Source organism: Vanacampus margaritifer, chromosome 11, assembly GCF_051991255.1.
Source record: "Vanacampus margaritifer isolate UIUO_Vmar chromosome 11, RoL_Vmar_1.0, whole genome shotgun sequence".
In the NCBI taxonomy this organism is placed as follows: Eukaryota; Metazoa; Chordata; class Actinopteri; order Syngnathiformes; family Syngnathidae; genus Vanacampus; species Vanacampus margaritifer.
The window spans coordinates 20,190,751-20,206,232 of NC_135442.1; the positions used below are offsets into that span (position 1 = coordinate 20,190,751).

The 15,482-nt window shown below is 40.7% G+C and overlaps 1 protein-coding gene across 1 annotated transcript; it reads left to right on the forward strand.

Moving 5' to 3' along the window:
- Nucleotides 1-579: 579 nt before the first annotated feature.
- On the forward strand, nt 580-14,458 carry LOC144061035 (uncharacterized). The gene is made up of 8 exons (XM_077581056.1): nt 580-1,483; nt 4,456-4,734; nt 7,079-7,309; nt 7,397-7,567; nt 8,029-8,160; nt 8,247-8,413; nt 8,529-8,801; nt 10,531-14,458. Exons 1-8 carry the CDS (start codon nt 1,243-1,245, stop codon nt 10,705-10,707), a joined length of 1,671 nt encoding a protein of 556 aa, XP_077437182.1. The 5' UTR covers nt 580-1,242; the 3' UTR covers nt 10,708-14,458.
- Nucleotides 14,459-15,482: the final 1,024 nt, after the last annotated feature.

Below are 15,482 nucleotides of genomic sequence, written 5' to 3' on the forward strand. Positions count from 1 at the left end.
AGGCCGAAATGCGTAGGCAATTTTTTAATCAACTGACCATGTTTGAATAAAGGCTTTTTACTTGTAACACCTTTGAGTGCCTCAGTTTTCTCTCTTTTGAAAAACCTAAGAAGCTTGTTTTTGGAATGTGGGAGCAAGCTGGAGTAGACGAAGAAAACCCATGCAAGCATGGCGAAAAAAGGCAAACTGCACACAGCTAAGTTAGTTTTGAACCCTGAACCTCAGAATTATGTGAAATTAATGTGCTAACTATTCTATTCTATTCTATTCTATTCTATTCTATTCTATTCTATTCTATTCCTATCAGTGTTTCCAGTCTTTTTTCACCCTCGTTTCTTCTCACAACTTTCTGTTCTCCGCTCCATCTTTTATCCCAAATGGTTTATAAATTTTCCTTTCTTCCTTGCTTCCCTGTTTTCAGTCTCACCTTTAGCCATCATCCTGTCCCTTCGTTTCTCTTATCACCTCCCCTCATTCTCCCAGCATGCACAACCTTGAGAGAGAGAGAGAGAGAGAGAGAGAGAGAGAGAGAGAGAGGGGGCGGCTGAAGAGCTGCTACAGTTCAGTCGCTGAGAGTAAAGAGTGCACAGGACAAAAAAGAGGAGAAGTAAAATTGTCCTCCACACGGATGATCTTTTAACTTGTGAACCTGACTGGAATATAATGGAAGAGGACAAATCTTTAATTAAAGGCAAAAAAAAAACTTTTTTTTTTCTGTGCTAGGATGACTATGGAACACAATTTTGTCTTTAACATCTAGAAGAAAAGAAGAATAGAGACAAAGACTTAAAGGAAAGGAAAGAAGAAAAAAATTGTGTGTGGTTTTCTGAAGAAGAAAAAACACTAAAGCTATCCAAATATCTAATATTAATTACATTTGAATTTATTTTTTTTAACTAGAGGGAAAAAAATAAGGAGCAAAAGGGATTTAATAATCCCACATAGATTTTTTTTTGGGTGTGTGCAAAACTAAGGCTATCTTTATTGACAAGAAAAGCTCATTTATGACACTGATGGAATATCAACCAAGTTGAAATCCCAAGGAACCAGTTTTGAAATGGATGAATAAAGACGCACAAGAAATATTTCAAGGGAAAAGGACAGGGAATTAAAAAAAAAAGTCAATTGAGAAAGGGATAACAGAAGTGGACAAGTAAAGCAGAAAGCAGCAAAAGAAGGTAATCTGACAAAAGCTCAAAGACAACATAACGAAGCAAGCATCAGAAGAAGCTGACTGGGACAATGAAACATCCTCTCCTTATCTTCATCCTCAACTTGGCGGCAGCGGCGCTGGTGGCAAAAGGCGTACCTCAGGTGCAGCTGGAGCGCTGGGTGCGCTCGGGCCTGCAGTCCCTGCAGTGGGACCAACTGGACCGCTGCCTACGCACCTCCTCTCACTCCGAGACCGAGTGCCGGCGGATCGCCCACCTGCCTCCCTCTGCCGTGGCCGTCTACGCCTCTGAACCGCGCACCATCACTGCAGGTGAGAGATCAAAGGTCGCACCTTAAGGTCGCACCTTTGATATTGAGCGTAAGACATCTTAATCCATTTGTAGTAATATGAGTTTATGTACCTTTTAAGAAAAAAAACTAATCAAATATTTGACAGAGATGGGCAACCTATTGCCCATGAGCAAAACATGGCAATTATAAACATAAATAAAACCCATTTTAAAAGCCACAAAACAATTAAAGATTTACAATAATAATAATAATAATGTATTGCATTGTGACATTGCATTTTTTCATAAATTACCTAGGGTAAGGGTTTTAAACATCAGGTAGGGTTTCAAACAGGGATTTAAGTTTCAGATTTGGGTCTGTAGCCTTGACTAGAATTTCAAACCAGGGTTTGGGTTTCAATCTATTGGTTGCAAAGTTAGTTACGGTTTAAAAGTCGTGTTTCTACCAGGGGTTTGGGTTTCAAATAAAAATTAGGATTTCAATTTAGGACCGGAAATTAGTGTTATGATTTCAAATGAGGGTTTATGGCCAGAGTTAAATATTTCAAGTCAGGGTTCAAGCCAGGTTTAAGTTTTCGCATTAGTTAGTGTTTTAAACTAAGATTATGGTTTTAAACCAGGGTAAAACGCTAAAATTAGGCTTTTAAACCAGGGTAAAAGTCTAAAAATTAGGGTTTCAAGCCTGGGTTAAGGTTTCCAGAACGTGTGTCAAGACAGAGTTTGTGTTTGAACCTTAGGAATGCAAATGATGGATTCAAGACAGTAATTATAGTTTGGGTTAATGATTCTGGTTCGGCTGTGAGAGTTGGACTTCAAGGTTGGGTAATGGTTGGAAATTAGGATTTCAAACTAGTCTTGAGGTTTTAGGGAATTCAATTGGGGTTTTGTGACTGAATTGGGTTTGAACTTTCAAAGTATGGTTTCAAGGGAGTTCGATTTTGGTTTGGGGTTGCTTCCACAGATGTTTTCATGTATTATTTTTGGCTGAAACTTCAACAAATAAACTGTTAATACACAGATTGTGTTTGAAAAACTGCAAACTATCAATATTCAATGATACTTCCTCACATGCTGAGGAGCAGTTTTAAAGTCAATACTAATCATCTTTTTTTTTTAATTAAAATATTCAAAAATGTAAATAAACAACACATATTAATTTCACATTCCTAAAAGATAGCTGTAATGAATTGTTTAATTATTTAAATAAAAAAACAAACAAACTACATGACACATGCAAATCAACATGCTCCAATGAATGCAATTCATCTTTATGTGTTTTAAACTAAAGATTTATATCAAAATTCCCTGAATTTTGTAGCACTTATTCCTAGGGAATCCACGACAAACAATAAATTCATCGGTGTCTGACGTATTTTTGTTTGTGGGGCAAACTCAGGTCATGTTTGAATTTTGAATGTTTATGATAACACTTCCATCCATCCAGTTTCCACTATCCTGTTCAGGGTTGTCGAGCTAGGGTCAGTCTCACTCTCAACTGACTACAACTGGGGTCCATTTCACAAAGCATGTTCAACAAACACCGAGACTAACCCTGAACAGCGAGTTGACATACATTGAGAGAGGAAACTCTGCGTTTTCGGTTCCACGACAGCTGATTTGAGGTAGTTTTATCAACGCAGAGTAGTTTCACCTGGCGTTACCACTACACTAAAAATACCACATAAATAGAGCCCCGATTCGTCGAGTCACCGTGGCAACAGGGAAGCAGAGCACGGCGCCGTCCACTGTTTCCGCGTTTTTCACCCTTCTCAACTGGAAATCTAAATGCGATCATATGGCGAATTTGAACATGTCTTTAGAAAAAAACTCCGCAGCGGCTCCCCATAGAGGAAGGCGGCGTGGGAGAACGTTGCTGCTCGGGTGTTGGGTCAGTGCGTACTTTTAAATGTAGTCCTTTGCAATCACAATAATATTACAGGGGAAACCTGTTGAATGGTAGCTCAATAATTCATTTCATTTAGGTGCAATCCTGCGGGGGAGAAGCGCACTTGATTTAAGATGAAATATAAAAACATTATTCAAACGGTTATAAGAAAAAAGCGGAGTTCAACACACAACATATAATGTGATGTGAGCGCATGACTACGGCGCCGGTAATGTTGCAAATGTAAGGACGGATTAAGTTGTCTATGTAGATGATGGACTGTGACTCAAAAAGATAATGGTCCGGAAATGCCAGCATATCTTTGCACGGTCTGATAACAATCTCATTACGAATACTTAATTCCTGTTTGTGACAAAAGTGGACTTTACGCTCTAGACTACAGTATAGCGTATTTACGCAAAAACTCGCTGCAGCGGACTTTATAAATGAGGAAATGAAATGTCGTGTGTGGTTGAAAGGAGGAGGGGACAGAAAAAACCTGGAGGTTCATTGTGAAAAATCTGCTACCGACCAGGTTAGGTTCATGGACTCTGGACTAACCGAGAGCTTAAATTACCTCTTTTTATGAAACAGGCTAGAGTTACCTCTCTTTCTCTGGTTTCAATGACATCCCTTTCTGAAACGGAAGACGCAGAGTTTCCCACATTTCAGGGTTCCTTGACCGAGGGTTCTAACTAAACCTGCTTTGTGAAATAGACCCCTGGTCTGATTGCCAGTCAGCCACTGGGCACATATAAAGACAGACAACCAGTCACACTTACATTTACATCATATTAACGAGTGGTCTCTCTGTCTCGCTTTCCCTCTAGTCCTCCTGTCTCCTTAAAAGTTCATGGTCAGGTGTTTATTTAAACAAGTATGAAAGGCAGGCAGGTGTACATGGCATGGCATAAGATACTTTTCAAATAGACTTCTCCATTGAATTTACTTAATTATTGAAACTTGATTGCATTAAAACATCTTTAGTATGTATAAAGTATCACTAACATTTGGCAGATCATTATAGGCTCCAGATCCCTGTGACTTTGTACAGGAAGTGGCATAGAAAATGGATGGATGAATATTTTTGATTTATCTTGTGATCAGGTGCCTCCGAAAAAGTGCTGACCATCCTCCCAGACTCATACTCGTCCAGTGGGATGATCAGCTCCAAATTCCGGAGTGCTTTCAGCGTTGGCTCATTGCTAAACGGGAGGGAGAGCCGCCACAGGTACCAACCGCCTTTCCCCGCCTCTATGAGCCACGACGCCGTGCTGGTCCTGGACCCGAGTCCCGGCGAGAACTTTGGACACCCGGTTGCCCTCTTCTACGTGGATCTCAACGTGACAAAGAAGAGATGCTCCCACTTGGATGGCATTTACCTGGGTGAGTCTCGTTGATTGGTTCTCAGTTGCATTTAGTTTGAATTGAACACAATTTGCAATGGCATTAAGGAAAGCGCAGACCTCAACCAAAGCCAAAGCATTCATAGACACCCAACAGCTACATATATCAACAAAAGTGACAATCGTGGCTCATCTCCGTCTTCTTTAGCCCGTCAGACACCTCCACAAATTCAATTTTCTTTGCCTTTTCATGCCACCATTTAAGGGCACAAGTCAAGAGATGCCAAAGAAGAAATGTGTGATATAGAACGCTCAGAAATATGAAAGGTTTTGATGTGCACAATGAATGATACATGGTAATTGCTTTTTACAAGGCTTTATTGATAATAGCACATCCTACGAAATGCCACTAGATGACAGCATGGCTTGAAAACGCCTTCCCTCTCCATTATGTCTGTCAGGTGTATGTAAGTATGGGTAGTTTCACTACTTAAAAATTATTATTGATTTTTTTTAGCTTTATTAGACAGTTGTTAGTTTATGTTAACAATGGTAAAATGTTACTTTACTGTTTGCAATGTTAGTGAAAGTTTTATAATGTGAAATTTGACCCTAGAACAAATTAATGAAATTCATATTATTTCTTATGGGAAATGCTGGATTTGATATGTGGTACCACTAGGTCAAATCATCATGGAATAGAACATGTTCAAATTTGGAAGTCTCACTGTACATCCAAATTAATCACTAACACAATCACAATCTGCTGCAATCGTGCAATTCGTTAATAAAGTTAGCCCAAGTCACAAATAGTATTGTGAATAGTAAATTATTGCAATAAATGTGGTAGTAGTGGTATTCCAAAGGTGGCCAAGCCTGCAAGTGTGTTTTATTTAGTGTGTTCAAGTAAGAAATTCTGTCTTTTACTGAAGCAGAAGAGACAGTGAAACTTGGGGATGTTTAAAAGCACCCTTTTATAGCTCATTGCTTTATGCAAGACCTTTTCTTCACTGGGGCTGTTACACACATACATGTTTATACACTCAACTACCACAACATTATCTACAACTGCATCCTATCAAATGCACAACAAGAGCTCTTTCACGAATGCACCCTTAAAAAATGCATTCATTTAAAGTGATTATAGTTGTTGTTGTTGTTTAGTACAACTAAATAAGACAACCAGTCGTTAGCAAATATTGTTATAAAGCATCATGATTGTAAAAGGTTCTTTTTTCTGATTAATCTCAGATCCCAGATTAGATTCTGCAGGTGAACATCAACAACATTCTAGTCCATTTTGCATTCAAGTCAAAAGTTGCTGATGGCTTGACAGCATGCAAACTTAGTGCTTTTTGTAGGTTTGTAAAATAACACATCACAGCTAAAGAGAGATAGATAAAAGGCCATCAGGGAGAGCGAACAAAGTGCTTCAGAGGAGCATTAAATAGTCTGGGGGGACAGACGGTGAAAATCGGATCCCCACAAACCCAGTAAAAGAAACAGTGCTAAAGTGCAAATTGCTAACCCCCCACTGTGAAAAGGGTTGCAACCAGATGTTAAGGTGAATTTGGACTGTGCACCTCACAAGGACACATCAGTCAAATATTTATATACACACACACACACGCACGCACGCACGCATGCACACAAAGAAACCCCAAAAGCAGCATCCATAATCATCCCCTTTAAAACAATTAGGTCCAGAGGAATGTGTTTTCCTGGTCTTGAGTGATCTGCATCCATACTTACATTGCTGGATGCATTGCTCAATGACAAGAACCATTGATTCGTGGCCATTAGTTGTGTAGTGGTTCACATAGCAATTAACCCTCCAACTGACTGGCAATCTGGTCTACCATTCCCACTTTCAAGTCATCTGGGATTGGTTCCAGCTCTTCCTTTGACCGTGAACAGGATAAGCAGTGTAGGAAATAAATTAGTTGATGGATGGAAGGATCGGCCCATAGGTGTCAGAGAAAGAAGGTCCGGAAAGTAATAACCCTGCCGCAGTTTGGCTTTAACCACAGGTGCTTCTACTCAAACAGCTCGTTTTCCTGCCAGTTCAGAAGAAGCACCTGTGGCTAAAACCAAACTGTGGCAAGATTATTACTTCCTGGATCACCTGGATTGGACCGACACCTCTGTCCATAGTACACCCTTCATCACAAATGGGAATGTATGAGTGTCGTGTCAACCAACTTCTTGTATGCACATTAGGCTGAATGAAGAATACCTAATCTGTCACCCTTCACTTTAGCCAGAACCTGCATGACCTTGACCGAAAAGTCATTCTTCCATTGACACAATCTTTCAAAAGTTTTAAGACCTTTTTTAAAAACAATTCTGTGTGACAATTATGAGCTCTATGTCTGTATCATCAGGAGAGGAATGTTTGACTCAGGCCTTGAAAGGTCGCTGTCAGAATCAGCTGAAGCGTTGGCAGGCCAGGCCCGAGAGGCTCATTGGACACGGGCACAGCTGGCTGGTGGGTGGAACTCCACGCAGAGGGACTTTTAGCAGTCCAGTCAGTGGACGGCTCTGTGAGGTCCACTTTCTTCCTTTGGTGGTCGGAGTCGGAGACAGCAACCGTACCCAGAGACTCAGATGTGTAGGTCAGTTTTGAGGCTGCTGTGTCTGATGTCAGGCAGGACATGTTGATGTGTCATGTTGGAGATATCTCATATGCTTGTTCTCTACAGAACACACAGAATTTTACAGGTGTCCTCAATTGGTGCCCATGGGATCCCCCAGTTTGCCGATCTCGAGCTGTGAGCTGAATAAAAACACCAGACGCTGTCACCAGCAGCCACTGGCTACTCACCTCTCTTGCCGCCTTTACCAGACATGCGACCATGCTGTGCTTATCTCTGGTAAGCAACGCACTGTTGGCAAATCCACGAGAAGGTTTTCGCCTCAATGTCCAACAGAGAAACAGTTTTTGGAAGGATAATCCTTCAATAAAGGAGCAGAGGTGGCCATTTCGTCAATATTGATGGAAGGTTCGTCAATCCGGACGTCCATTTTGTTGACAATTGACGGGAAGCTTTGAAAAAAATGGCAAACTGAACTTTGACGGAAGGGGGCTTTCATTCGTAAATGTAATCGGCAATCCCTCAATGATGGACATCTCATTTTGGTGACGGAAACATTGACAGACGCTCATTTTGCTGCGCAATCGACGACGATTGACGGTTCGGCTTAAAATATTGCCGAATTGACGACGACGAAAGGGTGTCTCGACTGTTGACGATTGCCGAACGACAGACGCTCAAAATTCATTGACATGCCCACCTCTGTAGATGAGGGTAACAGTTTGATTTGTTTGCGTCAGGTGGTTGGCGGCAACAGATGACTTTCCAGCGACATTTGCAGAATCTTCAGAGGTTCTACAGAATGCTGAGGATCAATGGTTTTCACAAAGACCACATCAAGACCTTTTTTGCCAGCAGTGGGCACATTCCAGGTCGGACTTACAACAGAGATGAATATTTTGTTATTCTAGTAGTGGACGATATAGGTAACTTCTTTGTCCATGTTCTCCCACTGCAGAAGAGCTGGAGGGCGCCTACTCAGCTACGGAGAAGGCGGTGATCCGTAACCATGTGTCATATGTCTGCAGGAAACAACACTGCGCCGACACACTAGTGCTCTACTTGAACTCGCCCACGCGCAATGATGGGACCATGCTCCTGTGGGACGCCAACCTCAATGGCATCGTAAGATAGAGGGAGACACATAGCCAGATCCTGTTGTTGCTCAGATTGAGACAGAACACTGAGCAACTAGAGTGAAGACTTTCACCCTTCAAGTTTCTCCTGTTTCTCCTTCCAGGCTGATCTAAAGGAGCGCTACTCAGTCAATGAACTGTTGACTGATCTGGCCGGCTGTAGGGCCACTCGTGTTTTATTGTTCGTGGATCAGACCTACAATGGCGTTCTGTCCAAAAGACTGAGAGGCTCCCAGAAACATCTCAATGTAATTATAATCCAGAGGCAGAAATTGTTGACTCAAAACTACCAGAACCAGAGGGTGAGCATGAGCTGGGAGGACAGCAGCTGGGCTCATATTAGTCCGTCAACCTGCCTGCTGGATTATCTGGAGAAGGTATTTAATTGAGACAAGCACTTCTCTCAAAAATTCCAAATAATAATAATAATAAAAAAAGCTCGTTTGGAACACTTAAAAGGAACCCCGACTGTAATGACAAGTTTGCTCTATATTATTTATTTGGTTGTTACTAACATAACTATGAGATTAATAAAAAAAAAAATCCTTTCCAGTTTAATACATTTTGCAGAAACTTTATTTGAACGTATGCCGCCATTGTTATGTACGTCGTAACGCATTCCGTGCGAAGTAACGTAGAATGGCGGTGGCTCTCTGCCGAGCAATGTGAAACGCCTATAAAAAAAAGCTACGAAGGCTTACCATGCTTTCTTTATGGACGTTTCACATTGCTCGGCAGAGAGCCGCCGCAGTTCTACGTCACTATGCACTGAATGTGTTGCGACGTAAATAACAATGACGCCGTACGTCCAAATAAAGTTTCTACAAAATATATTAAAGTGGAAATTATTAAAAAATAAAAATAAAATCTTAGTTATGTTAGTAACAACCCCAAAAATAATTTAGAGCAAACTTGGCATGACAGTCGGGGTTCCTTTTAATCTCTTTTTAGATCAGTTTTCTGCATTGCATGTGAAAGAAAAATAACACTGGGGAACACATTTTATGTTGAGTTAGGTCTGACAGCTGTTAATAACAAATTTTTGGCAGTGGAATCCAAAACTGATCTCAGTTCTTCTCTATCAAATCACGTTTATGAGCTATTGGATCACAGTTTCCTTAAAGTGACGTAATCTTTCATCTACCCACTACTGGTTTTCATAATATGCCCCCCCCAAAAAAAATGTTCTATCACATCAACGTACATTTAAAAAATATATAATTGTAGGTCTAGTAATCACTTATATTGCATGACTGGAGCCTCACTTTACAAGAAGCTGACATGTTTCATCATCATCTTCCTGCAATGGATGCTCAAAGGACAATTTCGCAAACGTAGATAGCCCTGGTGGTGCTTGCATCAAGTGTCAGACCCAATGTGTCAACAGCCGTTAACCATCCACAACTAGGGCCTGCAGGTAATTCGGGCTTCCGTTGCTTTTCACATTCCACTTTGCTGTCACAAGTTTTTTATTTTTAAACTAGCTTTCTGACCAACTCCCGCTAGCTGCTCTTTTGAACTTTTCCGGCTAAATCTGGCTTGCTCGGTGATTCGGCGTCGCTCACCGGGCTTTACACCGGCTGCCAAGTTATTGTCGCTTGCCGAGATGCTTGTTTGCTCACCGAAAATAAGTGGTGGTAGGCTTGCAAAGTGTCTCTCAGAGTCACCATAGTGTGTGTGCTTAAAAATGCATTCGCTTCAGCTGCAATCTATGTTACAGCGATATTAACGTCACTTATTACACACTCTCACTTAACAAAAAAAAGTTTAAATAAATGTGTATGTATAAAACACTAAGATGAAATAATTATAAACTTTGGACAAAAAAAATCCAGCATAACATGAAATTGAACTTAGAACGGTATGCCCATGGTAACAATGTTAAGAGAAAAGCCAGCACTAATCTCCTTAACTCCTACTATGCTAGCTTTCTATTTGCAGATATTGATAGTACTGACCTATTGGGAGCTGCAAAGACTTCTCACTGCACTCTCAGTTGTGACTGCACAAACAACTTGCCATGTAGCTGCAGATGAGCTCAATTGCAATCAACTCGATGTACCGGTAGACGTTTCCTAACAAAAGTTTCAACAACCCTGATTGCAGAGTGCAGGTGCTTCACAGCTGTTGGACCACTGGGCTGGCCTCTTAAACATCACCCTGGCAGGAGCTCCATGCAACGCCACACCTGCGCTAACGGACAGCGAGATGCGACGGTGGTACCAGGGATGCCAGAACCTGCCGACCGCACTCTGGCACAGGAAGTACAGAAGGATCAACTAAAAAGGGAGAGAGACCCTAAAGACTGAGCAAACAGAAATATAGAGAGTGAGAAAGACCTCACATGCACAGAAAATACATTTTAGAGTTTATCACATGCATGTGTAGATGGACAGTAGATGCAATGTGTGTGTCTGTTTGTGCGCGTGGGTATGTATGTATATATGGTGTGTGTTTTCTGCCCTAACGCTGAACTCGGGCTGTAACCATGGCGATGACAGCTCATCCCAAGGGGGCGTCCTGAACCTGAACGCCATTTTTGTTGATATGTACGTGTGTGGAGGTTCAGCAAAAGGACAGCCACTTGGGTCAGAGTGTGCGTGTGTGTGTGTGTGTGTGTGTGTGTGTGTGTGTGTGTGTGTGTGTGTGTGAGTGAGTGTGTGTATGTCTTCAACATTTCACAACCAATCACTTGTCTCCTACTTTAGTCCGCATAAGAGTTTTTTTTTCGCTCTTTGCTTCCTCTTTTCATCCACCTCTCACCACTCACTCAATCTCAATTTACCCACCTTTTCTCTTTTCAAATGGCCTAATCTACTTACCCTTTTATCACACGCTCCCTTTACCTTAGTCAGCTGCATATGCATTGTAATTTTGCAAATAAGTTTAAATATTTGACTCCCAAAACATTTACATCCAACAGTTTAATTTACTGTAGTGGTTTGGGATTTGAACAAAAAAACAAACTGGAGAATATAGAGGGTTCCGTTCCAACACCTCAGACGTAGCCTAACCCGAATTTGTCAACATTTGATCATGCATAGTCTTTATCTCTCACCTATATGTTAATGCATTATCAATTAAAGTTGTAATTTTTGCATGGGAAACAGATGTTATAAATACAAAATAATCAAATGAAAACCAATTACACAAATAGGAACAACTCCATACCTTTAGTCCTGTGGTTGGCTAGCGCAGTAGTTCATTGAGTGCCAAATGTGAGATAGGTCACGTTGGATGGATGGATGGATGGATAACCGGTAGTGGTGTAACGGATCATCATTAATCCGTGGTCGGCTCGGAACAGGCGGCTCCACGGATTGGTTGGTGGTAGACAAAAACAAACAAACAAACAAACAAACAAAGTCCACATTCACTATAATAGCAGCAGAGGAAGTTGAAGCCCCTTGTGGATCACGTAAGTCGCATGTATGGTAGCATTTTGGTAACTGAATTATACAGGATTTGTTTTCTGCCTCTTCTCGACACCACTTATGGAAGCTGAAACATACTCAACATAACACGCCGCCTACGCTAAGGCTAACTTCAAAATAAAGTTGACCAAAAAATTAGCTAGCTTGACTTCCCTTTTAGATGTTTAGGATTTCTTTATCGTAGTTTAACTTTTGATTAACATTAAAGTTGCGACCAACATCAACACAACACTATCCCAAACCCTTCAATCGCTAATTTAGGACGCTAAGAAATCGCTAATTAATTACGCCGTCATTGTATGATACAGCAGAGGTCTCCGACATAAGTGGCTAGTAGCTAGCTGTTAACATTACCAATGAATGCCTGTCTGACGGACAATGTTTTTTGGGATTGTTTTTTTTCGCTGATCTGAAAAACGATCCAATCCATGACTCAAATCCGTGATGCGATCCAAACTGTGACTTTTGTGATTCGATGCACCACTAATAACCGGTATTTGACAATTAAAGCTTGGGGGAACAACAAGCAGCACGATGTCTGCTTCACAGTTGAGGGTTTTCCCCAGGTACTCGGGTGTTCTCCCACATTCTCCATGTATGCATGTTGTTCATAAGTGTGAATGTACTTGCCATTGCTTGTTTGTCTATAGAGCTTTTCTGTCTAAACAATTGGCTGGTGACCAGTCCAGGGTGTACACCGCGTCTCCTGGGATAGCATCCAGCTCACTGGTCACCCAATTGAGGAAAAGCATTATTGAAAATAAATGGATGGATACAAATTTTAGAATTATAAAGAGATGACTAATTTTGCTGCGAGTCAACTGGAACGCCATTTGTCGTTGAAGACACCGATCATTTTAATTGTTGCACACGGAACTCGTGTTTAACAGGAGTAGGATTTCAGTCTTTCACTTTCACCACTCCTCGGAGAGACGTTGGTAGGTTCTGTTGTTTTGGTTAGCAGGAGGGTTCAAACAGGCTATGCAGTTAACTCATTAATGTCTGTATGAATGATAGCCTTGGCGAACAGAGGGAATACACATAGGTTCAAAGACTGGTGTCACAAAATATATATTTTAAAGCCAAACTACAAACTACACATTTATGTAGTTGCTTAGGAGTGTATAATTGTGATCTCACCTTTCTGCAGCCATTGAAATGCATTTGCTTCAAAGAATATGTGAAGACTTGTGGCAGGACAACTCTTGGTTAGGATCTGACAGTTCCTGGCCAGGACAAACATCATCTTGCTGGAGCAATCCTGATTTCATGTGATTTTATTATTATTATTATTTTACTCTTTCCCAATCTTAAGAGGCTCATCAAGGGAACACGTTTTGACTGCAAGATGTCTGTGTCAATGAAGACTGCCAACAGTCCTGGAGCTTTTCTGACACAACCTGTCAGTAGTTACTCTGTGTTTGTTATCCACAGTGGAATCTTTTTATATTTATTTTAAGTGGATGAAACGTGCTGTGTATGTTTGGGGGTCGGCCAGTACTTGAGGAAAAACTCTATTCTAAATTTTTAGCCTGCAATTGGTTGGCGACCAGTCCAGGGTGCATCCCATTCCTTGCCCAGAAATCAGCTGGGAAGGGCTCTAGTTCACTCTAAAATGAAAATAGAAATAAAATTAGATGGATGGGTTTTTTTCCTCAGAAAAACAAATCATTCCAATTTTATCAATGTTTTTTCCCCACAAAACTGATTAAAAAAACACAGTGACAAAAAAATTGTTTAGTTACATCTAGTTTTTCATTAAAGATTTTAAAACATAGAAGTGAAATTCCATGTCATGAAAAAAGGAAGAAGAGCGAGGGACGCTGAGGACATGGAAGGAGAAGCTCAGATTGGCCTGCAATGATCATGATTAAGATATGAAGCACTGAGACTGCCCTCACTGCTACACTGGCTGGCCATGGCTTTTTAATAAGGGCACCTCTCCTGTGTGCGTGCGTGCGTGTGCATGAATGCTGAATCACTTGAACTGATGCACACACTCTGGTAGGAACTCATCACTGACAACATGTTGTCTAGCTTTTAATTGTTTTTGTCCTGTACCTGACTTCCTGCTGTGCTTTTTCAACCTGCAACTAACAACATTCGTACACTACATTGACAAATGTGATGTGACACATTCCACCTTACAAGAAATGAAAGAAAACTTCTATAACTGTCCATTGGGAAGAATTGTGGCATGTTGATGGGATTTTTTTTGTTCATCCCAATAATGGCCAAGCATGACTTGGCGTTGCTTTGTGCACTGGAAATGGGAACAGAGAAAGGCCTTCCACAAGCAAATCCCTTATTTCTTATTTAACTGATTAAGAGGTGTGTCTCCGAATCCTTTTATCCAGATAGTGTTTGGTAATTGTTTTGTGTTGATGTTTACATACTATTAGAGATGGACGCTGAGTACAACGTTCCCTAATGTGTGGATTGACGGAGTGGACTGACCATTATGATTGTGTCCAAAAAGTAGCTGTGTGTGCAATTCACAAGTTTATGTACAGATTATTAATTGCAAATTAAGCAGTAATGTTTCTAGTGGCATGCAGTATTTCACAGAATCCAGTCAATAAAGATCTTATAGAAACCTACACTGTATGTCTGCACTCCACTTGTTCAGTGCTTGTACTTCTCATCAATTTATAATAAATGTAAATTAATGGAATTACCTTATTTGGACACTCATGAATGCCTGCTACCGATTGGTCATTCCCATTGTGACACTCCATTTTGGGCTTGTACATCTACAGCAGGACTGATTTTTCTTTTCTTAAGAGTGGTATCACAATTTTGTGGAGTCAGGTCTGATGATTGGATGCGCTTGATTGGGCAGCAGTTCATGAGTTGCTGTCAAAAAATAAAGCATGAATATAATCTTTGAGAACATGAGAAGGATGTCCGAAAGTGATACGGTAAAGATCAATTGTCAAAACTTTAACCCTTTCAGACCCATAGATGGTCCCAGTGGACATGACATATTTGTATGTCTAAAACAGAAAAACACATAATTTTGATGATGTTAACACTTCTGGTACATGATTGGATTTTACATAAACAATCATAATCGCAAGTTGATTTGTATGATGTTCATGTTAAAAATGTTGCATATAAGATGGCGTCCACTATATAAACTAAAAAACATGACATAAACCCCCCAAAAACATTTCCATGTTGTTCTTATGTTGTATGTAACAATCAAAATCAGCTAAAATAACTACATTTGGCCCAGTAGAAAAAATACGGGTCTGAAGGGGTTACGGTGGGAAGTCAACCCTAAAATGTTTAAATTCAATTCAATTCAAGTTTATTTTTCACTCTTAAAAAAAAAAAAAATGAAAGGGGACAGAAAGAAGTAAAACTTGTGATATCTGCCCCTGATCAACATAAAATGAATGATAGTAAGCAGTCAATATCTTTTCAACATTACAATTTTACTGGACTCTCTTCCTCTCTTCTGGAGTGGCCCATGGTGAGAGGTGCAGAGCAGGTGTGGGCATACTTATTGCACTCCCGGCTAGACGCCTGTATGTTGGGATTTACCCCGGTGAACGAGAGGGTAGCCTCCCTCCTCCTTCGGGTGGGAGGACGGGTCCTGACTCTTGTTTCTGCTTATGC

Coding starts and splice junctions, on each gene's coding strand:
- LOC144061035 (XM_077581056.1), top strand. CDS start 1,243: ATGAAACATCCTCTCCTTATCTTCATCCTCAACTTGGCGGCAGCGGCG. Junction 8,161..8,246: donor CAGCAGTGGGCACATTCCAG/GTCGGACTTACA, acceptor CTCCCACTGCAG/AAGAGCTGGAGGGCGCCTAC. Junction 8,414..8,528: donor ACGCCAACCTCAATGGCATC/GTAAGATAGAGG, acceptor TTCTCCTTCCAG/GCTGATCTAAAGGAGCGCTA.